The following is a 26,949-nucleotide window of genomic DNA, read 5'->3' on the forward strand; positions in this document are numbered from 1 at the left end:
TTATACTTTGATCCCTTGAAAATTTATTATTCATTATTGCCTTCACTAAAGTAATTTTGTGGTTTCACCCCTTACCCACTCTATGCATAAATAAAAGAAAGCATGATACAATAGGTAAAAAAAAACCACCTTAAATTAACAATGATCCAAAGCAACAAAATGTCTTGGAAATAATTTTGATAAAAAACCAAAATACATTGATGTAAAAAAAATCGTTTTGTTGTCCAATGTTTTGTTTTTCTTCTTTGGGGTTTTGTTTTTGCTCCAACATGTTTAAGAACGACGTTGATTCTGCATGTCACCAGATGAGTTGTATTCACTGCTCGAAAATCCCTGGGTTGGTAAACCTAAGGAACTGATGTTGCTATCGGTTGGCTTTACCCATACATTCAAGTCATCTAAGGCCGCATCTCCTTGCAATGCACGTACAATCTGGTTCCAATGATTGACATGTTTTCATTAAATAATGATAAAAAATTATTAAAGTATGTTAAGGTGTTTGCCATATACCGACCCGCAATTTAGGTACCCAACTGAGATCGACCCGATCCAGTTGTGATAGCCTACATAGTTCGCTAGCATGAGTTTGCATGTGAAGTGTTTGCACATCCCGCGTGACGGGTTCACATAATCATGCAAGCAAACTCATATTTAGTGAACACGTATTAATCCTAAAGTAAGTTACGTGTTGGCTTGCATGGGCCTACCTAGGATGTCACATCCAAAGGACCATATCATATAAATAGGAAAATTAGCCTCTTTGAAGGACAGACACATAAAAACACTCAACAAAGTATATATATTAGGTAAATATATTAGTATGGTCAGTTTCACATCGATTCTCATCGGTGTGCACCGTTTCAGTAATAAAGTTTATGTAACTAGTCAAAATATCATGTACCAATTGGTGCGTGAAAAATACTAAAAAAATTATAAAATCTCTAAATTTTTATCATTATGATAATGAATAGTAAAAACTTTTACCAACATTGTGTGTTGACGGGTGCATGAATATTTTATATTTGAAATTTATTTAATATAATTCACTAGACATTTGTAAATATTTTTATATGCATATATTACTTTTTTATTAAAAAATATGATGAATCTAAAACAGTACATTGAAGCAGATCGGTAGCGATATGCACCTGTTCCAATAGAAAACGGTGCATCAATTGGTGCGATATTGACTACCTTGGTAAATATACATTTTGTTACCTGAACTTGGTTGCAAGGTTCAAATTGGCACCTAAGGTTTTTTTTATCCAGTTAGGTACCTAAACTTGGCCACAATGTTTAAATTGACACCTAAACTTTTTTTTATCCAAGTAGTTAGTTGGTTGAATTTGGCTTCGTAGTTTAAATTGGTTCAAATAAGTCATTTAACGTAAGTACTAATTTGGACCAAAAAGCCAAGTTCAAGTACCAATTTAAATCAGGATGCCAAGTTCATGTACCTAATTGGATCAAAATAAACTTTAGGTATCAAATTGAACCTTAAAGTCAAGTTTAACTACCTAATTAGACCATAAAAACCTTAGGTACCAAAAGGTATATTTACCCTATATATTTACAAAGATTAGGCTATCCATTTAAGCTTGAAGGACTATTCTATATTTAGGAGTTGAACACAAATATTAATTTCAAGAAATGTGTTTGAGCAAAAATTTAAGCATATTTAGTTGGACTCAATCCAATCCATTTTCAAGTTTATAATATATTATTTTTCTTTTTATATATATTATGTAATTTATATAATATGAAAATTAAATATATATTATACTATAATGTAAATATTAGAAAATATGTTAACCTCTTTATATTTAAAATTTTGATTAAAAAAGAGAAAAATTATAATGTTAGTAAAAGAAATGTATATATATAATAACTAAGTATTAAATAAAAGTAATATATATTTTAAAAAATAAAAATAAGGGTATATCTAAACGAGTTTGAGTTACTTATTTGTAAATATGGGTGAGTTTGGGCAAAATAAAGGCTTTCAGAATTGAACTAGTAGTCAAACCAGTCGAATTGGTGGCCGACTGATTCGTACAATTTGGCTAAATGAAACATAAAAAAAACAATTTAAAAAATTTTTAATCGATTTTCTAGCCTGGTTCAATCACAGGTCAACCTGTTTTTTATCTTGGTTTAACTAGTATAATCAGTTCGCAAGTTAACCAGTCTGACGCCTTTCTCTAAACCATTACCTTGGTCAGTTCTCAGTCTAATCGGTCAATCCAGTCTAGTTTAAACAACTATGGTCAAATTTTGAGACCCATATTTAAAGTGGGCTATGCAACTATATATGATATTGATACCATACATAAATATGGTTTAAAACTGACCTATCTCGACCTATAAACATCTATAAAAGGTAGAGATGATTATCAACCTGACTCATTTTTGGGCGCCTTTTGGCTGAGTGTCTGATACTAGCTGAAGCACATGCCACCATGCGTTGCATCTCACCATGGTCGTAGTTACCCTCCAAACGTGGATCAATGAGCTCATCATGGTTACCAGTCGCAAGTGCTCGATCCAAAAGTGGTCGAGCCTATTCACAAATTTGAAATTTAGTGTGATTCAATTTGATTATATTTAACATGTGGGTTGTTTTTAAAAAAAAACCCAAATATTATTTAGTAATCACAACTTTATTTCAAAATCGTTTCGAACTAAATCGTTAATGAAAGGTTAAGTTAGAGAATATACCCAATCCACCAAGGTGTCTTCCATTTTATTAGAAAGATCAACAGGTGGTTTTCCAGTTATGAGTTCTAAGAGCATAATCCCGAATGAGAAAACATCTGATTTCTCTGTTAACTTGCCAGTTGAAGCATACTCGGGAGCCAAGTACCTATATTAGAAACCAAAAAAAAAAAAGTTGAAATTAATAGTGGATACAACATATTTGATTGTGGCACACTCACAATATGAGTGAAAAATAAAATATGTAACAAATATATCTATAAAAGTTTATGTAAATAATAAATTAGATTTCGGTTGAATGGTAAAATATAATTGTGAAAGATTAAAGAGCCATGGATGTGTGCATGTATTTTACTATAAGATTAATATACTATTTGGTACCTATATTTAGCTTCAATGTTCAATTTGGTACCTAAGGTTTTTTTGTCCTAATTTGATACCCAAGTTTTTCCAAATTGATACTTGAGCTTTTTTGTCCAATAAAAGTACCTAAGTTTGAATTCAATGTTCAATTTAGTACCTAAGTTTTTCTTTTGTCCCAATTAAGCACCTATGTTTTTTTTACTAGAGCACACATGTCAAATATTTATTGGTCACATGATGTTTGTTTAGTTTGGGTACCAAATTAAGCACTGAAGCCAAATTATTAAGTACCAAATTGGTATAAAAAAAACTCAGGTATCAAATTGAACATTGAAGCCAAATATAGTACCAAATCGTATATTAGCCCTTTTCTATGTAAAAGATATAAAAATGACAAAAACACCTTCAAAATAATTCAATTTACTTTGAAAAATGAGGGTATTTTCAATTTTTCCCAATTGAACTGGTACCTCATAGCTTGTGACATCAACTCAATTGAAGGGTTATTATAATAGAAGTAAAAAGAAAAAAAGTCTTACCCAAATGTTCCCATTACACGAGTTGAAACATGTGTGTGGTTTTCAGCAGTGAGTCTAACCAACCCAAAATCAGCCACCTACAAATTTATTAAAAAAAACATTGGTAATTTTGAAATAATTAGATAATTGAATTTAAAAGGTGCATTAGAAAAATAATTTCAATCTTTAAAAGAAAAGATACCATAGCTTCAAAGTTGTTATCGATAAGAATATTGGCACCTTTGATATCACGATGAATAATGCGAGGATGGCCTGCATAGTTCAACCAACAAATAAGAAAGTTAAAATATGCTATAAGTTATGTTTATGAGGAATTAACTCTCTTATTGGGAGAAGTCTTTGAAGTATTGTCCTCTAAGTAGCCGAGCTATACCTTGAACAGTAAATGTATTGTTCCCAAGGTGTTTATACTTGATTTTAGCCTCAAATTTCCGTCTCTTTACTCTGAGGAGTGACCGAACAGGCTCACAAAGTTTATTAATAGCGCCTATGCCTAGCCAAGTGGTAGTGTTCTTATCCTTTAAGGGCTTGAGTTTGAATCCCACCAAGGCCAAAATGATAAAACATTTCCTTGGTGGACCTAGGCGTTCTTGCTTAAACTCTGTGAACTCGTTCAAGCTCTTGAAGTAGGGAGAAAAATCCTCGAGGGCTAAAACTGAGTATATACACCTCGAGAACAATACCTCCACTATTGAGTGTTCGAGACCAACCTTCGCCTCAACAAAAAAGGTGCATTGTTGAGGAGGAATCGACTCTCTTACTGGGAGAAGTATTTAAAGTATCGTTCTCTGAGTTGCCAACCCGGACCTCGAATAATAGAGGTACTGTTCCCGGAGTGTCTATGCTCGGTTTTAGCCTCGAGTTTTTTTCTCTACTCCAAAGAGTGCCCAAAGGTGTTCATAGAGTTTAGACGGGAGTGCCTGGGTTGGCTAGCCAAGTGGTAGTGTTATTACCATTTAAGGGCTTGGGTTCGAACCCCACCAAGTCTAAAATGATAAAATGTTTCTTTGGTGGACCTAGGCACTCTCATCTAAATTTCGTAAACCTCTTTGGGCTCTTCTTGGAGTAGGGAGACAAAGTTCAAGGCTAAAATCGAGCATAGACACCTAAAGAACAACACCTCTACTATTCAAGGTCCAGGTTAGCTGCTTAGAGAACAATACTTCAAAGACTTCTCCCAATAAAGGGAGTTGATTCCTCCTCATCAAGTCATTGTATTTTTCGTAAATGTGAAATTTAGTCTTTGTATTTTTATTTTAAGGAACTTAGTTTTTTTACTTTTTGTTAACACTGTTAAAATTCTTATTCATTACAATGTCATTTTTTCACTTATATAGCTACCAAATGAATTTTTTTTCAAAATGTCACACCAAAAATTTTAACTAAAAATTTTAACGGGATTAATAATTAGATCTAAATTTTGAGATTTGAAAACTAAATAGATTAAATTCTCATATATAAAAGTTAAAGACTAAATTTCAAATTCTGAAAAGTATATGCAAGAAAGATAGCATGATAGAAATAGCCGTTTTTTTTTATGCGATTCATCATTGACCCGATTTTATTTTATTTCTTCTTGAATTTGATTTTATTTAAAATTTAAGAACTCCAACATGACCTAAAATAAAAATTTCCCATCACTAATATTCAAAATGTCATGAAATATTAAATGATTTTTATATTACACTATTTTTACATGATTAAATAAAATATATTAAATAATCTTATAAAATTAAAAATATACTAAAAATAGTTAAAATCTTATAAACCTTGAAAAATCTAATTAAAATAAGTAGGGTTATTGTATTTTTGGGCCTAAACTTGATAGTTGTTTTTGCATTAAGGTATGTACTCTTTTTTTTTTTTAAATTAGCCCTTAAACTTGATAGATGTTCCCATATTGGGACCTAAACTAGGAAATTGTACTCACATTGGGCCTTGAAGTTTTATCAACTAAGTTAATTCTTGAACTTGGTAATTATTTCCATATTGGGGCCCAAACTTCTTTTTGGTCCAACTTTTTTTCAAAGAAATATTAGTTACTAACTTCAACAAAAAAAAAAAAAATAGAAACCCCACTTTTTCTATAATCTCACAAAATTTTTAAAAATTTTAATTGGATACTTCAAATTTTTAAATTTTTTTCTATTAAATTTCTAAAAAATTTTAACCCTAAAATTTAATTCCAAGACCTGCCATTGATAACATGAACTAGAGTTAGCAGATCGAAAATATAAAGAAAAATAAGAGGTTAGGAAATCCTTACAGTCTTCATGGAGATAAGCAAGTCCTTTAGCAGCACCTAATGCAATACGAAGTCTACAAGTAAAATCCATGACTGGAACACCTTTTCCTGTAATTGTAATGGTTTTTAGGACAACATTAATTCATGTCAAATCCCTAAAATGTATGTTGAATGAAGCAAGGGATTAGGTTTTTTTTACCATGGAGATGATGTTCCAATGTTTTGTTCGGAACAAAATCATAGACCAACATTCGTTGATCGCCGGCGACACAAAACCCGACCAGTGACACGAGGTGACGATGATGGACTCGACTAACTATTTCAACTTCAGCTTGGAATTCTCTATCTCCTTGACCACTACCAGCTTTCATGCACTTTATTGCAACTTCTTTTTCATTTGGTAATACACCTTTGAAAACGTATCCAAAACCACCTTGACCGATCATATTCGCTTGAGAAAATCCATTTGTAGCAACCGAAAGCTCTTCGTAAGTGAAGCTGTTTTTGTTGAACCCAATAGAAAAGTTTGGGGTTGGTGGTGGCATTTGTTGATGGTATGGACTTGAGAAATTGTTGCTTGTTGCTTCACCACTATAAATTGGTCCTGAACCACTATAAAATTGTCTTCCTGAACCACTATAAATTGGTCCTGGTGGCATTGGGGATGATGAACTCCATCCATTGCCACCACTTGGTGGTGGCATTGGGGATGATGAACTCCATCCATTGCCGCCACCATAGCCATTTGGTGGTGGTACTCCCCCATTTGTGTTATAGTAGTGTGGATCACCGCTACCTGTAACATAAGCCACATAATTGAAATTATTTATTGGTAGACCTGTTCATGAGCTAGGTTACTTGTACAAGTTTAAAGGTTTGTCTTAAAATTTAAGAGGGTTTGAACAAAAATATTAGACTCAAAATATAGGCTTGGATAAAAAAATTAGGCATGTTTAAAATATTGGCCGGTCTCGAGCTTGAACATTCAAGGCTTGAGCCTGGCTCAACCAAGCCCATTTTAATCCCTTCACAATGGTAAAAAGACCTCTGGTCCCGATCAATTTCGAAATTGAGCAGTTTGGTCCCTCTAGAAAAATCAAAGCAACTTAATCCCTGTCAATTTCAAAAATAAAAAATTATGACTTTAATGTCTTCCGTCAATTGTACATAAAATTGATTGGTATAATAACAAATTTGGTTCTTGATGTTTACATATTTGTGTCAATATCAACAAATTTAACAAGCAACATTGAGGGCTAGATTGACATAATATGTAATCATTGAGAGCTAGATTAACATAATATGTAAACTTTGAGGACTAAATTTATTATTATCCAAACAAATTCATGTACAACGGATGAAAAACATTAAGTTCATTGTTCTTTTCGAAATTACCAGAAATTAAATTATTCTATTTTATAAGATCTTATTTGCTTAATTTCGAATTTGAAAGAGATCGGAAGGTATTTTTACCTTTATTCCTTTTTTTTCCTCTTGATAAGAGAAATTTAGAATTAACCCTTCTTCATGGCAATGCAAGCTTTATGGTGAACACTCGGAAAAATCCCAAGCTTTCTTCCTTGGTTTTTTTTTCCCATAGTGTCATCCATGGAGAAATAAAGGATTCTCGGGAAACAAACAAAAGAATGATATTGACAGTATATTGTACGTTTAAATTACCTTGTGGTTGGAATTGTGGATTTTGTTTCTTCTTCTTTGGACGTCCACATTTAACTACAAAGAAAATAACAACAACAAAAAGCAATAATCCAGCACCTGCAGCTGCTCCTATTATAATAAATTTCCCATCCACATCGTCCTTATTTGATGAACTTTTGGGATGTGGTGATCCATTATGATGATTACTACCCTTTTTACGAGGTGGAGGAGAACGGTGGTTGTGGCCGTTGCCGCTGCTACTTTTACCAGACGGAGGGGATTGATAATTATCATCGTTCTTTTGAGAAGCTACCGACCGAGACGGTGACGCCGGCGAATGCGATGTCGAAGGCGAAGGTGGAGAAGACGATTTCGACGGCGACGGCGACGGCGAAGAGCTTTTTGGTGATGAACCTGATGTTGGTGCTGGAGGACCTTGAGATGAAGAGTACTCAGAGGATGCTTCCATTTTTCTTTTCCTTTTTTTTTGGGATTAGGTGGAATCCTCTGAAGAACCCTTCTTTTATTCCATTGGATCAAACAAAACAATTGAAGAAGACCCCTGAAAAATTCATTTAAAATATATATAAAAATGGGTTCTGTTGATTGTTGAAGAACCTTCAACAATCTGTAATATACAAATGACATTATGTGTTATGCAATGATGAAAAAATTTGCAGAGAAAAATAGGAAAGAGAAGTACCTGAAAGAAGAAGAAAATGAAAGGGGATTCTCAAAGGAAAGTGAGAGGGATTGGATATAAAAACTGCCATTGGAGAAAGAAAGGAGTCACTGTCGTTTCGCCGGTGGTTTCCGACAAAGCAGGAGTTTTTAACCTCTTCTTGTGTTTCAGCCACCCTTGTTTAGTTTGGTAGTTAGTTATTGTTTTTCAGTTTTCTTTAGGTTGAAATATCTTGTTAGTCCTTATACTTTGATGACATTTGAGATTTAGTCTCCATGCTTTAAAAAAATAAAAACCAATCCCTCTTGCTTTTCGATTTAAAAGGTAAAATATGACATAGGTCCTTGTGCTCTTTACAAATTTAGAATTTTTACTTTTATTTCAAAGAATTTAGTTGCTCTACTTTTTAGATTTCAAATTTCAGGTCTGATTGTGTTGGTGTTACATTTTGAAATAAAAAAAATGGTAGCTATGTAACTAAAAAAATTGGTTTTATAATAACCTGAATTTAACGAAATTATTTTAACAATATTAATAGTTAGACTTGAATTTACAAATTTACAAAGAGTACAGGGATTTATGTCATATTTTAACCGACTTAAAAATCTTAGCTCAATCACTAAAATCGTAAGTATTTTTCTATCAAAATTTGTCAACTTGGAATTCTGATTAGGCTATCCTCATATGACGTGGCATATGATTGACAGGAAATAAATATGGTAAGTTGACAAATTCTGATAGAAACTACCAACGATGATAATAATTAAAGTTAAGATTTTTTTAAATTGAAAAAAGTAGGAGGATTGAATTTTTAAATTTGAAAGCACAAGGATTAAATCTTAATTTCTATATAAGTATAGGGACAAACAACATATTTTTAACTTTCTTTTACTATTTCCTACTTTACTGCCTATTTTTAGTTTATATAGAAAATTTTGGCTAGGGTCAGGATAAGAATACAAAATGTTGGGGTTAAATTTAAAATTTTTATGCAAAAAAAAAACTGTAATACTAAATAGTAGAAGGGCTTAAACATCAATATGCCCATTTCATCCCGCCCCTGATTATGTAGAATATATTTTCATAGTTCATATAATTCTTCCTTAAATCCATCATGAAGGTTGGTATAGCAACTCACTAATAAACATGTAAACTTTAGGGTCACGTTTGGTTCGCTGTAATTGAATAGAGCTGTAATGGAATAGAACTGTAATAGTAATTCAATTGTTTGGTTGAATGGAATGGAATAGAACTGTAATAGTATTCTTGTGTTTGGTTGAATGGAATGATGTTGTAATAGCATAAAGAAAAAAACTAAAATGACTAGAATACCCTTAGCAGAATTTTTTTTAAATAGATGATTATTGTAATTGTTATTAAATTTTAATAAGATTATTAATATAAATAATAAATAATTTAATCATATTTTAACATAATTATTATTAAATATAATTTAATAAAATAATATATAATTTAATAAAATTTTTAATATAAATATTCTTATATGAATTTACTAAAATCATAATATATAATTCTATAAAATAATATATAATCTACTTTATTATTTTTATTATTTTTAAACTGCAATACATATTTAATATACTAAAGTACTATATAATACTATAAAAATAATATATAATCTACTAATATAATTGCTTTTTTCTTTTCTTTTCAAAAGAAATGATAAATTTATGTATTGTAAGGCCACTTAATATAATTTCATTGCGACCAATGTGGTAGACCTACAAAACTATGGCCCCAATTCCCAAACTAAAAACACTTCAACCAAATTTGAAGCCACCAGGTGGAACACTTGGCTGCTGGTTCACTCCAAAATTAAAGCCTTGCAGCATTTTATCCTCACCATTTTGGATATTCTGTTCATCTTCTTCCTTTTCAGCCCAGTATCTCTCCAAGATCTTCACAGCCTTCTCGTATATCTCATGGTTGTCATGAGTTTACAGGTTTTCAATTTTATCCAACCCATCGCACTCATCTATCATTTGTGCATATAGATTGATTCCACCATTCATTCCCATTTCCTTATTAGGCTCACCAACCTTCAGAATATTCTCAAGCCCCTCCAGGCACACCATCACAATTCGTGGATCTAGACATATTAGTAGATCACAGAGTGGCTTAATGCAATCTTGGCTCACAAGGAATCTGCAAAATAACACATCATATGAGGTTTCCCGCATTCAAGGCACATTCTGTGTCACATGCATATGATTCAAGCAATATAGTTAAGAACCATTATCATGTAAGGTTACTCAAATGAGGACTGGATTTTCAGTGCATATTACCACAACAGAATGACCAAAACCTAATATATGATGGAAGAAACTGGAAGAAAGAATAAAGACAATGGCTGCATTCATTACCCTGTTAACTAACTAATTTAGTTGAGAATGCTGACATTTCCCCTAAATAAGATTTTGTGTTTTTAAACCATAACATACATCGCGCATTGACTTGATGTCCGGATTCTGCTCTTGAAATTCCTTACGAAAATCCTCCCTTGAGTATAAGAAAATGAAAAAATCTGTTAGTTTAATGCCTCTCACAGGACATTCAATTTCTGCAACAAAACTAGCAGGCAAAATCCTTTGATTTAAGAACCAAAGCTCACTTTCCAGAACACACAGACACATACATGTATATATGTATATATATATTGCATATACATTTGCTCCATTACAGGCAAGGAAACACAATCCATTTGCAAGCCTAAAAAACCAACTCAAAATTTTGCATAAAAAATACAGTCAAGAAATAAGCAGATAGATTTTAGCTCTTACACGACAAGGGCACACGAATAAAAGCATGAAATTTCCAGGCAGGGGAATGTTATAATCAACAAAATGTTAACCAATACTATGAACAAAAAATGATTCAAAAGTAATACTCACAAGAAGTAAAAGAAAGCAGTGGGGGTTTCTTCTTCAGCTTCGATTTGGGTATTGACTTCGACTTGGGTCTCTTTTCTCTCTCGCTAACAACACTCTCTTCAGCATTTTCTCACTTGATTTTACCCTTAACGCCGTTTGACTAACAATTTTTTTCAAGCAAAAGTGTCTATTGTTAACCCCAAAAATTCCTTACAAGCAAAACAAACTAAGAAAGCTGCTGTAGAGTTAGGAGTAGAAAGAAAAGGGAACTCGATTTTAAGCATTTTTCGTTCTTGATAAAATGGAGAAAAAAAAGAAACGTAAAGAGGAGAAAAGAAACGTACGAGAAGAAGAAGCAGAAATCGATGGAAGGGAAAAAAATTACCTCTACAATATGGAAGGGAAACGTCCGAGAGGATGAAGCTTGATGATGGCAGAAAATGGAATAGAAAATAAGAAACGAGAATGGAATCCCTAATCGGCGCTGAAGGGGGAATGGCTATTACAGCTAATAGGGGTAATAAGGGCAGAACTGATTCGGGCTGTAATAACATTACAGCCAACCAAAAGCCCGTTTGGTGGTGGGCCCGCAGAATTGGGGGGAATGCATACCTATTCCCCCAACCAAACATGCTCTAAGAATAGGTAAATGTAGGGTTTTTTACTAAAATACTATTAAAAATGCCAAAATGGTATCTTTCAAAAATTATGTACTAAAATGGTACATTTAGGGTGGTGGAGGGTGGTGCTGCATAGGTGGCACCACCCTAGTTCTGACAAAAAAAACAAAACTATTTAAAAAAATAAACTGAAAAAACTGTTTAAAAAAAATAATTTGACAAAAAAAGTGATGATGGGACGGGACAACACCGGTCATGCCTGGGGAAGAGGCGGCACCGGTCACGCCTTCCCCAGAGGCGGCATCGGTCATTCCTTCCCAAAGGCGGCACCGGTTGCTGCTGCAGGATGGGACATGTCACTTTGAAGGCCTGTGACTACTTGTTTGGGGACCATTATAAGGTCTCCAATTGCCATTTTTAGCTAGTCGAAAGAGAGAAAGAAGAAGAAAAGAAGAGAAGAAGAAGAGGGAGGGAAGGGAAGGGAAGGGAAAAAGAAAGAAAGAAAAAAAGAAAGGAGAGTTTGGGCCTGTTCTGCAGTGCTTAAAAAAAGCACTTCTGGCTTCAAAAGTACTTTTGAAAGAAAAGTTGTGCTAAACAAGCTGCTTTTTGCTGAAATTTTTAGCTTTTTATAAGTGTTTTTCAAAAGCACTTATCAAAAGTAGAAGCTAAAATTTTTAGCTTTTCCTCACCCAAAAGCACTTTTAAGGCTAATTTGGCAATGCTTTTGAAAAGTGCTTTTAAAAAGTGACGCGGAAAAGTGACATAAAGAAGTGCTTTTGAAAATTTTAGTTTAAAATTTGAGTGTTTAGCATTACTCTCAAAAAGTGCTTTTGAGAAATAAAATGTCCATTTTAGATATGTTATTATCAAGTAACAAATATACATTTAAATAATATTTAAATTAGTTAATATTATTATATTTTAGTAAAATTTTAAAAAATATTATAACTTGTTGTTAATATTTTAATATATGAAATATAAATTTTAAATATTTTAAGCAATAAATATTAATTATTTATAAAATTTAATTAGAATATATAAATTATATTTTAAATATTTAAAGATAACCATTAAATATTTGTAATTAGTATTTTAAAAAATATTTTTTTAATTAATAATTTTAACACATTTGTAATTAAGCACCAAAAAGAAAAAAGGGAAAGTACTATGTTATTGGAGGGGTGAAAATGTAATTAAGCACTAAAAGTGTTTTTGGGAGAGGAAAAACTAAAAAATTTTGCTTCTAATTTTCAGAAGTGTTTTTGAAAAACACTTCCAAAAAGTTAAAAATTTCAGCCAAAAGTAGCTTGTTTAGCACAATTTTTCTTTCAAAAGTGCTTTTGGAGCCAGAAGTGTTTTTTTAAGCACTGCAGAACAGGCCCTTAGTGCTTAATTATTTTTTCACCCCTCCAATAACATGGTACTTTCCCTTTTTTCTTTTTGGTGCTTAATTGCAAATGTGTTAAAATTATTAATTAAAAATAAAAAATATTTTTAAAATACTAATTACAAATATTTAATGGTTATATTTAAATATTTAAAATATAGTTTATATATTCTAATTAAATTTTATAAATAATTAATATTTATTGTTTAAAATATTTAAAATTTATATTTCATATGTTAAAATATTAACAACAAGTTATAATAATTTTTTTATATTTTTACTAAAATATAATAATATTAACTAATTTAAATATTATTTAAATGTATATTTGTTACTTGATAATAACATATCTAAAATGAACATTTTATTTCTCAAAACACTTTTTGAGAGTAATGCTAAACACTCAAATTTTAAACCAAACTTTTCAAAAGCACTTCTCCACGTCACTTTTCAAAAGCATTGCCAAACTAACCCTTTGTTGTTTAAGGAAGATTAGGTGTTTAAGAAAAGGTAAAAAAAAAATTGTTACAAATTAATGTTAATTTAATTTGTTTTTGTTGTTATTATTATTGATTTAATTCAGATTTAATTTTTAATTTTAATTTTATAAGGTACTATTTGGTTTAAAAAAGCTATTAAGGTATGTTTGTATTTATTTTATATTTTCATTCATTAATAATTTATTTTATATCAAATAACTTGCTTCCCAAATATAAATAGAGAACAATATTTTTAATATATTAATTGATGATAGAAATTTTTTTAAAATGGCCTAAAATCACTCCTTGACAAAACTCATGATAATAACATAATCAATAATGAGATCCACTTACCTTAAGGCTGACATGTCAAGCATATTATATATTATATATTATATATTATATATTATATATTATGATTACACTCATGATATAAATAAAATATAAGGTAATAATATTTTTAAAATTTATATATAAATATCAAATTATACTTTGAAGGTAATATTATTGATTTAAATCTTGTTATGAATAAACTTGTTATTATACTGTTAATTATTTTTGCTTCTCAAAATTAAAAGATTTTTAAATCTTTTTAGTTGCTAGTAATTCCCAAAGGTCATTCATTAGATTCCTCGACCAGCTCTCAAAAAGAAATAGTTGGGAAACAATATTTCCAAACCATTATTTATTAAATTAAGATTATTTTAAATTTCAAATAGGTTAAACTAAAGTTGGAAAATATTTTTATTTATTATTTTTATGTAATCTATTTGTTATGTATGTTTTAGGTTGATTAGATATATTTTTATGTAATTTATTTGGCATGTTATTTTGATTATTTTCATATTTTTTATTTTTATGTAGGTGAAAGATGAGACCATTGATATGGAATTTGTGAATGGAACCATTGAGTTGGAATTTATGAGATAAATTAGGAATTAGTTTATATGTTCTAATTCTTTTAGATTTTATAATTGAGAATAAGAGTTTAATTTTTAAATTTTATTTTATGTTTTTATAAATATTATAAATAAAATTTCTTTTGAATCCTTCTACATAAAAAAAAATATTTTTGACAATAATTAAGTTGGCATGTTATTATATATATATATATATATATATATATATATATATATATATATATTATATTTTAAACCAATACATTTTACTTATTATCATTTTAAAATAATAATATTCGTATTTATTATGTTGAGATAGTTTATGTTATGTTTTTGTTATATTTTTTATTGGTATGTTATTTTTATTATTTTAATATATTTATTTTTTGTTTTTATGTAGGTAAAATCTAAGATTAAACCATTGAGATGAAATTTGTGAATGGAACCATTGAGTTGGAGTTTGAGTTTGAATTTTTAAGATATATTTATTTTGTTAATGTAGTGTAGCAAAAAATATGATGTAGACAAAAGCTGTTTGGTATTTTTTGTAATTAAAAGCAATATATAAAATTTAGGTATTTTGATAAATATTTAAAATGCATCAAACTTTGAAATTAATAATCGAAATTTATTTTGGAATTGCAGGTATCGCAATGGGTTCATTGATTAAGAACGATTGTCACATATCAAACACAGTTAATAATATGGTAATATATTGTTATTTGTTAATCATGGGTTCCCTTAAAAAAAGTTCTACATCATTTACGAAAATAAATTATGTTATTAGTTAACGGGAGTACCGTAATGGGCGTAAGTACGTTAGCTGAACCGGTTGCCCTTTGTTATAGCCTACTAGGAGTCTCGCCCAACAATGTTGAGTCCAATTTTACGGGTTTGAAATTTTTATGGCTGAAAGCCAATTTTGAACATTTATCAATTAATGCCACTGAGCATGAGGTGATGTGCGCAGCTCGAGCATACATTATGCATATTATAGGGGGTGTATTGATGCCGGATGGGAACAACAACAAGGTTCATTTGATGTATTTACCCTTATTTGCTGATTTGCAGAATGTTTGCTCGTATAGTTGGGGTTCGGCAGTTCTGACTATGTTGTATCGTGAGCTTTGTCAGGCGACAAAGCCTGATGCCGTAGACATAGACGGATGTCTTATATTGCTGCAGTCATGGGCTCTTTATCGGATCTCATTCTTGGCATCGGTTAGGCACCAAGCATACGTATTTCTACTAGTGAACAGGTGATAAAATTTAACTTGTTATAGCAATTAATTGACTTTTTTTTCTTCTAATGATACTATTCTAACATGTAATTTGTTTTCGTAGATGGAGTTTTTATCCAGGCATCGGGAGGTCGTACATTGTCTCAATATATCGTCTCATGATTGAACAATATGTCGGGGAAGGGGTAAGCTATTCCAATATTTTGTGACATGTAATTACCTTGTATATCTTACTCGAACCGTGTTAAATTTTAACAATTTTATTAATCGTGCAGTTTATCTGGATGCCGTATCGGAGACCAGAAAATGTGGTTGTTATACCCTCGTCTGCCCACATTCATTCTCATCTGTGGTGCATTAACACACCAATTATCAATTTCTAGATGGTCGAGTGGTACCACAGGGATCGAGTGCTCCGGCAATTTGGTTGCATCCAATATATCCCGGCTCCGCCAATGCAGTTGGGGAAGATTCACAGAATTAACAATAGAGGAAAACAAGGAAATAATTAGCGGGTTGTGCACCAAAAATATATTGCAGTGTGGGATAACCGGATGGCGCGGAGACCTCAGATGGATATTTCTTCCGATTTGCAACCATCGTTAGAGTACATACAATGGTACTCTAGCAATGGAAAACCATATTTCCTTGGTGGGCAGTCGACTGTAGTCTCCCCGCACATGCATCGACTAGAGGTCGAGTCAGAGCCAGAACATCAGCTCGAGCCCAAGCCTGAACGGTCGTATACACATTCTACTGATAGTTCTTCTCATCTAGTGTTGCAGGTCAATGACTATTTCTAAGGCTCGTCAGGACACAGATATCATTCCGGGTTTGATATCTTTAGTCCAGTACAATCACAGTACAGCACTCCTCCCGGCCCATATCCACCGCATTACTCCACTCCTCTTGGGTCGTATCCACCGCAGCACAGCACTCCTCCCAGCTCTAGCTCATTAATGGCGTTCGGGGCATATGATTTTTCTTCCGTGTTTCGCACACCCCCACCTGTGGCTGAAGAAGATGTTGATTGCCGCGATCACTCACAATGTGAACATCGACCCCCGCAGAAATATACCCTTACGACCACACCATCAAACCATCAATTTTAGGGGTTTCTTGCAATTTAAATATTACAAAGTTTTTACTTTCTTATTCTAATACAATATAAATCAAGAAAAAGACAGTCTTTGTATTTATTTAATTAGACTAATTGCAACATTAAAACTTGGAACAAACTTTGTGGTCATAAATTTTGTAATATAAATTAAATACGTTACAATATTAAAAATTGGAACAAACTTTGTAATATAAATTAGGTACATTGGATTACATAAGCTCAATTCCTACTCGATCGTGACGATTGTCTAATATGGTAGTTTCGTTGCGAGCATTTACTCCTATTATGACCAGCTAATCTGCATAATCCACAATGCTTGCCGTCGAATTTCTCCCTAATGTGCATTTCATTATGGATTCTGGATGATTGCGGACGACCTTTCAGATTCCTACGCAACCCTTTATCTGGGACAAGCTCGAAAGTCGTGGGAGGTACCTCCCACATAGACATGTCAGGCAAGACGGGGAACTTATTCTCCCAAACACGTAACGTGTGCTCGAGGGTATACATATCATCGACAAATTGTTTAACATTGAGCGAGATTTTAGCACACACTGCCACGACATTAGCACATGGATAATAAAGTGTTTGGAACCTCTTGCAATCGCACCGTCTGTTTCAGATATCAACTCCATAGGACCTAGGTGGTATACCGGGTCGACGATTAATGGTCTCCATAACTCGAAATGTTTCAAGACGTCATGAATATACTTCTACATTCATCAACCTCGTCATCCGATGATTTGCAACCATTACATCTATGACATCTTTGACAAACAAGTATTTCGCCTCCATCTGGTTAACTTGTTGCTAACCCATTCTTGGCATCAAGGTAGCTAACCTGTAGAATATAGCCGAGAAGACAAATGAAATCGGAAGATGTCATGTTTTCAACAACACAACATTGATCCCCTCCACCAAGTTTGTGGTCAATTGACCATAACGAAATCCCTTATCAAAACTTTGAACCCATTGCCATGGCTCCATGGTACCCAACCACTATCGGAAAGATGTGTTTGTTTAACCCTCCATGTCATTCTCAAGTCGAGTCATTCTTTGGCGAAAAATGTGTGGCTCTAGCTCGTGCGCTGTATATGTATTAAGAAAAGATAAGTTACAGTATTTCCCTATAACATTAAAATTTATATTGAAAAGATAAGGTTATCCTTTACCCATTCTCACAACTTGTCTCCACTAGTCCGTATTCTTATAATCTCGGTGGAAGTTAGCAGCGATGTGTCGGATGCAGTAAACGAATCTCCATGGCACACTGGAATGCCTAATGACGACAATTAATCATTTCCCTCTTTCGAAGATGATGCAAATATTATCGTTGCTAATAACATACCTCCGTAGGTTAGTAAGAAAGAATTCTCACGATTCCGTATTCTCCTTATCTACGATGGCAAATGCTATCGAGAGCACGTTCTTGTTGCCGTCTTGAGCAACCGTAAGAAGTAGGATCTGTGTATATTTTTTGTATAGTCAGGTTCCATCTACTTGCACAAATGGCTTGTAATGGGGAAATACGCGTACACATGGATCAAATGTCCAGAACATCCGATGGAAAATTCTTTTTCCCGATTATAGTTGGTCATCCGGGCCGTAATAAGGTCGTGTCTGTAACTCAATGACAGTCCCCGGTACGTGCTCCTGCATAACGACTATCCATCCCTATAGCTCATTATACGAATCATTAAAATCCCCGTACAATTTCTCTACTGTCATCTGTTTGGCTATTCACTCCTTTTGGTATGATACTCGATACTGGAATCGTACCTGTATTTCAGCAATTAGTACCAAAACTTTAATGGTCGACATGGCATTCACCATTGGCATGATACACGTACATGTAGTTTTAGAATCAAGTTTTCAATTATTTTCTGTCATACGTGTTGATGTACATGTGTGAGGCCCAACAAATTTTCGCATCTCCCACATCTGTGAATTTTGAATAAATGCAGCTTGTACTCGCCAATTGCAACCTTCCGCCGACTTCCAACACTCTCCAGTATATAATGTCGGTTTAGACACTGCGACTTTGTAGTCTACTGATATATTCATGCTATATCGCTTAATAGCAAATACACACTCTTCCTTACTTTCAAATCTCTGGCCTACGAACAACTCATCAGGATCAGAATCTACGACCAGTCGGTGAGTAGGTAGTATTTCAGGGTACTCTAGAAACTCGACTACGTGTGTTGCATCGGGGTCTATGAGCGACATGTGTGGCCCAAGATTATTGTGTATCACAATACGTCAAATTTGGTTCCCCACTAAAGAGGTGTTAATGTTTCCATCGTCATTCACGCCTTCATCGTCAATATCATCGGGGGTCTCGTCCATATCGGGATTACTATCACTATCGACCTCTTGATCACAAGGATCACTACTATCGTATCCCCATCACCAACCACATCAATATCGGGTGCAACATTAAGATCGATATCGATCCCGCGTATAGTTGATTCATTATCAATGCACGATATTGGACTCACCATACACGGCTCTTTAGCTCCATGTTCTTCACCAGATGCAGTGAGATCTTCAGTTGGCTTCACACCATCTAACTCAGCAAATAACTGAATCGATGCATTTTGGTCTCTCTGATTCCCACAATAAAGAGCGATCATTGTCTCCACATCTTCATTGTCTACAAGTTCTGTTTCGGTGAATTTGATATGATTTGTCAAAACTGGAAACTTGTAGAAAAGCTTCGAGATCCTTCTCCCACAACGTCTAACAATTTTTGCACTAATCATTTCCTTACTATTATCGAACGAGACATTTCTATTAAATTTCATTGCTATTTATTGTCGACATTCAAATATACATCCAATGGTTGTTGTCAAGATGATTCTATCGAAATAAACGCATAAGAAAAGCTGATTATCCATCTTCAATACTCAATCTTTTAAAAATAAACAAAAATTCTCAAAACAATTTCTATTTTTTTTGTTATCACTAACTAACAATTACTTTATAATAGTTACTAACATAAAAACTTTCAAATATATTAAAAATTAAAACATAACATTCACAATAAACACATAATTAATCTAAACACAAAACTAACTAACAAATCACAATAAACAAAATAACTTTAAAACAAAACATAAAAATAACACTAAACAAACTATACTAATACTAACAAAATAATTTGTTCTTATCATAATCTATTTTATTTGAAAATAACAATAAAAATAAAAATATTTTTTCTTTCTTCTCTTCTCCCTCTCTTCTTCTGCTATTTTTTTTACTGATGCCTTAAATAGAGCCGGATGGGGTTGGGGGGGAGTGGGTGCCGCCTATGGGGATGGCATCACCGATGCCGCCTATGGGGAAGGCGTGACCGGTACCGCCTATGGGAAAGGCGTGACTAGTGCCGCCTCTTCCATAGGCGTGACCAATGTGTGTTGTCCCATCAGTTTATTTTAATAGTTTTTTTTTGTCAACAATTTTTTTTTTGTCAGAACTAGGGAGGTGCCGCCTATGCACCACCCTCCACCACTTAAAATGTACCATTTTGGTACATAATTTTTTAAAGATACCATTTTGGTTTTTTTAATACTATTTTAGTAAAAAACCTGTAAATGTACCTTAGAGGTCCTTTTAGTATAGGGATTTAATCAACTTAGTCCTTTTACTATTAGATTGATCAATTTAGGCTCTATACTATTAAAAAGAATAAAAAAAGGCCTAATTGGAATAACAATTAACATTTATTGTTTAATAGAGTTAATATTTTTAAAGTTCTTATGGTTTTGTAAATGAAATCTTTTGTTTGGAATTGAACTACAATTGAAAAAAATTCAAAACATTTTTTATACAGTAAATGTTAATTTTGTTACAATTTGAACTTATTTGGTTTTTTTAATAGTATAGGGACCAAATTGATCCATTTTAAAAGTTTACTTTTTCTTGTAGAACCTTTTGAAGTCAATGTCCAAATATCGAGCTCAATTAGCTCACACCCAACTCACATCCGTTTTCTAAAAGATGTAAGCAAATGCAACTATCAATATTTTGGGAAGTACATAAAATGAATTTGTGTGTGTTTGTCATGAAGTTGCAATAGTTTTGTTGAGACCCAACTGAAGTACTCAAAGTTTGTAGTTTTTATGTTAAATTGCTTTCAATTTCATCATACCTTAGGCTTTAAGTGTAGATTTGAGGAGCTAAGAATGCAATAAACCCTTCATTTAACTTAATCATTAGTTGGAAGGCTAAAATGTCAATTTAGACTATAGAGCATATTTAAAACATGTTGATCAATTTTTGAGCATGTATACACCTAGTTCATGGACAAATTGAATTTGATGTTGATCAATTTTATTTGCGTTTATTGAATTTTATTATATTTAACTTTATTTCGATTTGATCCCTAATTAGGTTCACTATAATTGATCTTTAAAAACAATAAAATAACCAACAAGTACATTGTACTTTTAATGGGAGAATTTAAACTCCAATCTTAAAAATATTATTGTTGGAAAAGACGGCCATAAATCTCAAAAGATTTGTTTTCATTAACGATAGAGGATACATTGGTTCCGTAAAACAATAAAATAATGCTATCATATCTAGCTATATGAAAAAATAAGCAAAATATTTTATGCAATTTTCTAGTGAAACAAAATGTAAAACCAAAAAGTTCTTTATTGATTTAACCTCTTTACAATCCTTAAGCAGCACATTCTAATCAACTATATATAGTAAATTAACCATGGCCACAAAGCAAAAGATAAGACTAGCAATGGTCCTATACCACATTATCTTCTTTACCCAAAGCACTGATCACTAGGAAGAGGACCTGGAATGGAACCACTCTGCAAGAATTGCAACCCAAAAACAACCAAAATGGCTAGCAATGATAAGAACGATAACCCTTCAACAGCTCCCAACAACCCAAAAGGTCCATTAGGCAAACCCGAACCAGTTTTGGCTTTGGTGTATAAAGACCAACCCACAATCCCAACCACAACTAGGTAGCTAACACCTTCAAGTGCTCCTATGGAACCACCTGGTCCAGGGGGTAAACCACACCCTGTAGTCTTGAGTGTGTATAAGGACCAAGCAATCACTGGGTTGGCAACCAAGCCACCGGCTATTGTGGCTTTGTCTATGGTTCCATTGCCGCTTTCACTGGTGTCCTTCGCCATGGCTAGGACTTTGAGTGGGGTGTGTACCTTGGGTTTTTTATATGTAAGGATGAAAGTATGGGGTTTTAGAGAAGGTAAGGAGGTTGATGGCGGTGATAGTAGCAGCATTTTTGAGGCATCCATGCTAGAAGAGAGGAAACAGGAGTTTTTTTTGGTAGGTGGTTGGTGCTGGTGGTGATTTTGCTAGTATTTTAGGACCTTATCCATATCAGTAAAACGGACCAGGTGGGGACTAGAGAGGCTCTTTGGCTCTTGCCCCTTGGTCACGAATGAACTAAAGCCATTCACCATTTATCTTCGGAATTTTTAAATTTTTATTTTTTTTCAATTAATATGAGATACCATCTCTATTTATTTAGCTTAATGGGAAATAGCAGCTTAATTTTTGTGCCAGCTACAACCGATTTTGATTGGTTTTTGGGAAGTTTCAATTTCAGATAATCTTGATATTTAAGTTCTGTTTACTTCAACTTATATTTTGGGTCATTTTGAATTCTTTTTAGTTCAAAACAATCTTTAAATAATTTTAAGTTTGAATATTTTAGAATCGGATCAAGTTCGGGATCATGTTGTTTTGTTTTCAAGTCATTCAAATTTGAGACCGGTTGAGCAAAAAACCAACTAGAACCAAGATATTCGAACAGTTTATGGAATATAAGTTAAAAAACTACAATGACTCTAAATCGAACCAAATTTTATCTTTATTTAATATATAATTAATTTAATTTTCATCATATAAAATAAATATTTTATATTTAAAATGGTAAAATTATTTAAAAATTCTTGAAACTTTTTTTTAGTATTTATTAAAAAACCTTGAAATTTTATTAAATAATATTTAAAAGTCACAAAACAAAACTCATTTTATCAAAATAAATCTAAAATAAAAATAAAAAATTAACATAGAAAAATTAAAAAACTGAACTGAGCCAAACCACCAAATTATGAAGAATTATTCAAAAAATTTAAATAAATCCGACCAAACCAAACCGATATCACCCCTAATCATTAGATATTCAAACCATTTTAATCAAGTTCGAGTGAGTTGATCTCAAGCTGGAATGAATTCAATTTCAAATTCAACGAGTTTTTATTGAGTTTTATGAATCTACCCCTAAGAGAGGTTGGAAACAGCTGAAATACATAATTAAAATAAGCATTGGGCAAAAAAGAGAAAGTGGGCCGTCAAAACGCAAAACTTTAGCTACGATTAAACCGTGAAGATATTGGGCTTTACTAACTAATGATTTTCAGACTGGCCCAAATCATTAAAACATTGGATAGACCACCATAGTTAAAATATGCTCAAAGCCCCTATACTTTATAGGGATTCAAAATTTAGTCCCTCTATTTTATTTTTTTTAAAATTCAAATTTTAAGTTTAATGGTTAACCCCTTCGGTTAAATTTTAAAAGTAGAGCACAGAGACTTGAACAGAATTTAACCTAAGAAGCTGCAATTTCATTTTCAAGTAATTTCTTCAATATCTACTAATCATATTGGACCATACAAAAATGACAAAACTTCATTGTGATAATGGCAGAGACCAAATGGGTAAAATCTCAAACCGTTGGATCATATTCATAAAAAAAATATTTGAAATCTGACAATCATCATGCGAAGGTCCCATTGCCACATGAGACCTAAAAAGCGAATACACCTAAACCTGATCCCTCTTTTACTATATAGTAACCAATACAAAGCTTGCCACATTGCCCACTTGCTGCACTTCTTAAATTAAATGCCCATCCCACCAATCACAGCTTGACACCTGTGATAAACAAAAGTAGTGAGTTGGTCCATGAATCTCACTTCACTCACCATGAATCAAAGGTGTGACTCACTTCAACAATCCTTGAACCTTACAAAGGGTTTTACGTAAAATATAAACACACACTCATTTCCCTCCAATTTCCACTTTAGAAATTGACTCACTGAGTCATGAGAAGTGACAAGCATAGGCGGTAAAATTCCTTCATAACTGCCATTTGAATTTAACAAAGTAATAACGTCTATATATAAGAGATGAAAAAAAAGAAAAGCCCTAACGACTTTTTGAACTAAAACATGTACCAACATACACCATTTTTTCACTCTATCAACCAACCTAAAATCTATCATCGAGTCCGTTTGATGTTTTTCCGATTTTTTTTCTTTTTTAAAAGCATTAATATGGGAAAAAAGAATCTAACCCCGGAATTGCAACAAACTAACGATGCTTCTTTGATGCCTTTGCAAACTCGATAACATCATCATCTTCATCATCGTTATCTTCTTCACCATCATTGTTATCATCCTCCAGATTGTTGTTCCTCTTTCTCTTATGTTGCGGAGATGATGGCAGCACTTGAAGTTCATGGTCGTCTTCGACTTCTTCGACTTCTTCTTCTTCTTCTGCATTGTTTTCTTCATTGTTCCTCGGGTCAACAGGTTGAACTAGGAAACCTTCACCGTAGTCTTCGTCCTACCATTACCGGTTGATAAAAAAAGTTTAAAGACAATTCTCAATCATATATAAAACAAGGATGAACAGAGTAAAAACTCAACCACAATACTCGCATGCCAATCATTTTTTTCCAAAGGATAAAGAATGGGTTTATATAATATGCAGCAAAACTATTTTAACTGCAATCATTGGAACATAATGTCCGACAATCAAGTTGCAATTGATTTTGTAAACGAACTGCTTAGTGGAATAACTACTATTGTCAGAGAACCAGAACATAAAAGAGAACATTGAGTCCCCTCAAAGAAAAATATTTTGGACGATACGGCTTAAACCAGGCCACAAAGAAGAAACATAGAACTAGTTAACAAGTGTAGTTTCACGACAAAGAACTTGCTCAAAATCAGACTAAAGCAAAATCAAAGACAAAAACCCAATTCACCTTCATTGGAAATAAGAAAATACAACAACAAATATCAACAGTTCGATACACTTTTGACTTTGACAGATTTCAAGAAAAGCATTTCATACAGCTTGGGGTTAAATTAAACATCCAAAACAAGTATGTTTCGAAGTAATGTATGTACTAAAATCACCAAAGGCACGTACAGAACCATAAAAACAGCATGTTTGTAAGAACAGTTTACTCTTTGATATTAGAGGGCAACTAATTTGCCCATTTTTCAAGTAAAACGGGCAATATACAATCTGTACTAGGTACAAGGGCCTCAATGGTACTTTCAACAGATTTCTAACAACAAAGCTAGTCTCATTTATGAAATGCTTAACGGTGATTTAAGGCCTATACGAATGCATCCATGTTTACTGACCTATCTATACCATTCCAATCAAACAAATCATAGTTGGCAGAAAGTAGAAACTAAAACAAATCGATTAGGTTAAAAAATCATAGCAAGCAATAAGGAATTCACCTCCTCTTCACCATCTTCATCATCATCAAATTCCACATCATCTTCAACACCATGAACTTCCTCACCAGTCTCACCGTTATCATCCTCATCATCCCCATCATCTTCTCCATGTTCATGGCCATCAATCTCCCCTTCTGTACTTGTCAACCGCCCCGTACTCTCTGGCTCAGCCAAATCCCCTTCATCATTATCTACCTCTTCTTCCTCATCATCCTCCTCATCATCATCTTCGTCATCCTCATCCTCATCCTCTACCCCATCTTCCTCATCATCACTATGCCCAATTTCATTAACTTCTACAACATCTTCTTCATCCTCATCGTCATCATCAATTTCAGCACCAGAATCATTATCCTCCTCATCATCCTCGTCTTCTTCTTCATCGTCATCATCATCTCTCCCTACTTCCTCAATCCGAAAACCATTAGCCTCGTAGCTTTGTCCATTCACTCTTCTACCTGTCTCCACCTCTTCTTCATCAGCATCACTCTCTTCGTACTCATCCTCGTCAACAATCCCTTCCCCGCCTTCACTATGTCCGTTTTCCATTCTATATGGCCGATCCTCACCGTCAATTTCACCACTACCTGGATCATATTCATCATCATCCTCTTCATCTTCCTCCTCTTCATCAGACTCCGGCCTTTCATTCTCCTCAGCATCCATTTTATCCAAATATTTCAGCGATTTAATCAACGCAAAAACCCTAGACCGATAATCCTTAACTCTTGTAACCGGACACTCATAAAGATCAAGCGAAACAAGCTTAAGCTGCGCAAGCGGAGCAAGATCCTCAATATATTGAATCCGGTTGTTCGACAAATCTAGGTCTCGAAGCGATTCGAGGCCAGCTTCCACCAAAAACTCAAGGCCACCTGCGATCCTATTGTCGGAAAGGATAAGTTTCTGAAGATTCCGAAGACGAGGAAACTGCTCTAGAGACGAAACACCTATGTTAGCAATTGAAAGGTGTTGAAGATTCTCAAATCGTTCCAAGATGCTCGGCGGCGGTAAGCGACCTTGAACGCACTTCACCGCACCGTCAAGTGTCAAGGTTCGAGCCGCCGCGTGGTCAGTTTGGCCGTCTAACGCTGTCTCCACGGCTCTCTCCCAGATCTCGTCCATCAAATACGACACCGTTTTTTATCTCATATACCTACTTCTATAAACAAATATTAAATTCAAAGCTCCTTTTACCTATATTTTTCTACCGAATACACAGATTCAAAGGGACGGTTCTAAAAGGAAGAGATTAAAAAGCGTCATTTGCACTAAAAAAACACAGTAAGCAGAAAATTCAAAACTTCATTCGTAGCTATGAAATTTTGGGGCAAAAAACAATAAAACATAAACGAATCCCAAACCCTAAATTTCTAAAGATCAAAAGAATTTTTTTTTTCGATTTTTAATCTATTTCAACAGCTAAAAGCACCGCTAAAGATACTTCTGATTCAAGTTCTAAACGCTTGAAAATTAAATTTTAAAAAAGAAAATCAATTTCCTTTTGTTCCTTTGTTCCAAAAGTTCGTGGTTCGTGGCTAGGGTTAAGGGGTGCGGTTTTTTTTT

At 33.2% G+C, this 26,949-nt stretch overlaps 3 protein-coding genes and 1 long non-coding RNA gene across 5 annotated transcripts; all 4 read right to left on the bottom strand.

The window, feature by feature from the left end:
• On the bottom strand, window positions 1–8,083 carry LOC105787546 (proline-rich receptor-like protein kinase PERK4). Its single transcript, XM_012613988.2, has 8 exons — window positions 7,543–8,083; window positions 6,062–6,658; window positions 5,884–5,970; window positions 3,799–3,869; window positions 3,618–3,694; window positions 2,719–2,863; window positions 2,399–2,560; window positions 1–432 (listed from the first exon to the last, which is right to left on the bottom strand). The coding sequence occupies exons 1-8, from the start codon at window positions 7,988–7,990 to the stop codon at window positions 274–276; spliced, it is 1,746 nt and encodes a 581-aa protein (XP_012469442.1). The 5' UTR covers window positions 7,991–8,083; the 3' UTR covers window positions 1–273.
• Window positions 8,084–9,844: 1,761 nt separating this feature from the next.
• Window positions 9,845–11,621, bottom strand: LOC105789421 (uncharacterized). The gene is made up of 4 exons (XR_008191296.1): window positions 11,480–11,621; window positions 11,116–11,254; window positions 10,588–10,723; window positions 9,845–10,369 (listed from the first exon to the last, which is right to left on the bottom strand). It is a non-coding gene; the product is annotated as an uncharacterized LOC105789421 (long non-coding RNA).
• Window positions 11,622–21,484: 9,863 nt separating this feature from the next.
• Window positions 21,485–22,274, bottom strand: LOC105787547 (uncharacterized). The gene has a single exon (XM_012613989.2). The coding sequence runs from the start codon at window positions 22,126–22,128 to the stop codon at window positions 21,625–21,627; it is 504 nt and encodes a 167-aa protein (XP_012469443.1). The 5' UTR covers window positions 22,129–22,274; the 3' UTR covers window positions 21,485–21,624.
• A 1,286-nt stretch (window positions 22,275–23,560) lies between these two features.
• On the bottom strand, window positions 23,561–26,949 carry LOC105787548 (acidic leucine-rich nuclear phosphoprotein 32-related protein). Of its 2 annotated transcripts, XM_012613992.2 has the most exons (3): window positions 25,384–26,949; window positions 24,198–24,469; window positions 23,561–23,776 (listed from the first exon to the last, which is right to left on the bottom strand). In XM_012613992.2, the coding sequence occupies exons 1-2, from the start codon at window positions 26,506–26,508 to the stop codon at window positions 24,215–24,217; spliced, it is 1,380 nt and encodes a 459-aa protein (XP_012469446.1). In that variant the 5' UTR covers window positions 26,509–26,949; the 3' UTR covers window positions 23,561–23,776; window positions 24,198–24,214. The 2 variants fall into 2 exon arrangements, with proteins under 2 accessions (XP_012469446.1, XP_012469444.1); XM_012613990.2 differs by lacking the exon at window positions 23,561–23,776 and having other exon boundaries at window positions 23,966–24,469; window positions 25,384–26,948.

The sequence above is a fragment of the Gossypium raimondii genome, chromosome 2 (assembly GCF_025698545.1).
Source record: "Gossypium raimondii isolate GPD5lz chromosome 2, ASM2569854v1, whole genome shotgun sequence".
Classification (NCBI taxonomy): Eukaryota; Viridiplantae; Streptophyta; class Magnoliopsida; order Malvales; family Malvaceae; genus Gossypium; species Gossypium raimondii.

Bases quoted from the DNA above. Each gene is read 5' to 3' on its own strand.
- LOC105787546 (XM_012613988.2), bottom strand. From the start codon at position 7,990: ATGGAAGCATCCTCTGAGTACTCTTCATCTCAAGGTCCTCCAGCACCA. The intron at 6,659-7,542 runs GTAATTTAAACG...CTTATGTTACAG, and splicing joins TCCACAATTCCAACCACAAG to GTAGCGGTGATCCACACTAC. The intron at 2,561-2,718 runs GTATATTCTCTA...ATTTGTGAATAG, and splicing joins AAGACACCTTGGTGGATTGG to GCTCGACCACTTTTGGATCG.
- LOC105787547 (XM_012613989.2), bottom strand. From the start codon at position 22,128: ATGGATGCCTCAAAAATGCTGCTACTATCACCGCCATCAACCTCCTTA.
- LOC105787548 (XM_012613992.2), bottom strand. From the start codon at position 26,508: ATGGACGAGATCTGGGAGAGAGCCGTGGAGACAGCGTTAGACGGCCAA. The intron at 24,470-25,383 runs GTGAATTCCTTA...CGGTAATGGTAG, and splicing joins ATGAAGATGGTGAAGAGGAG to GACGAAGACTACGGTGAAGG.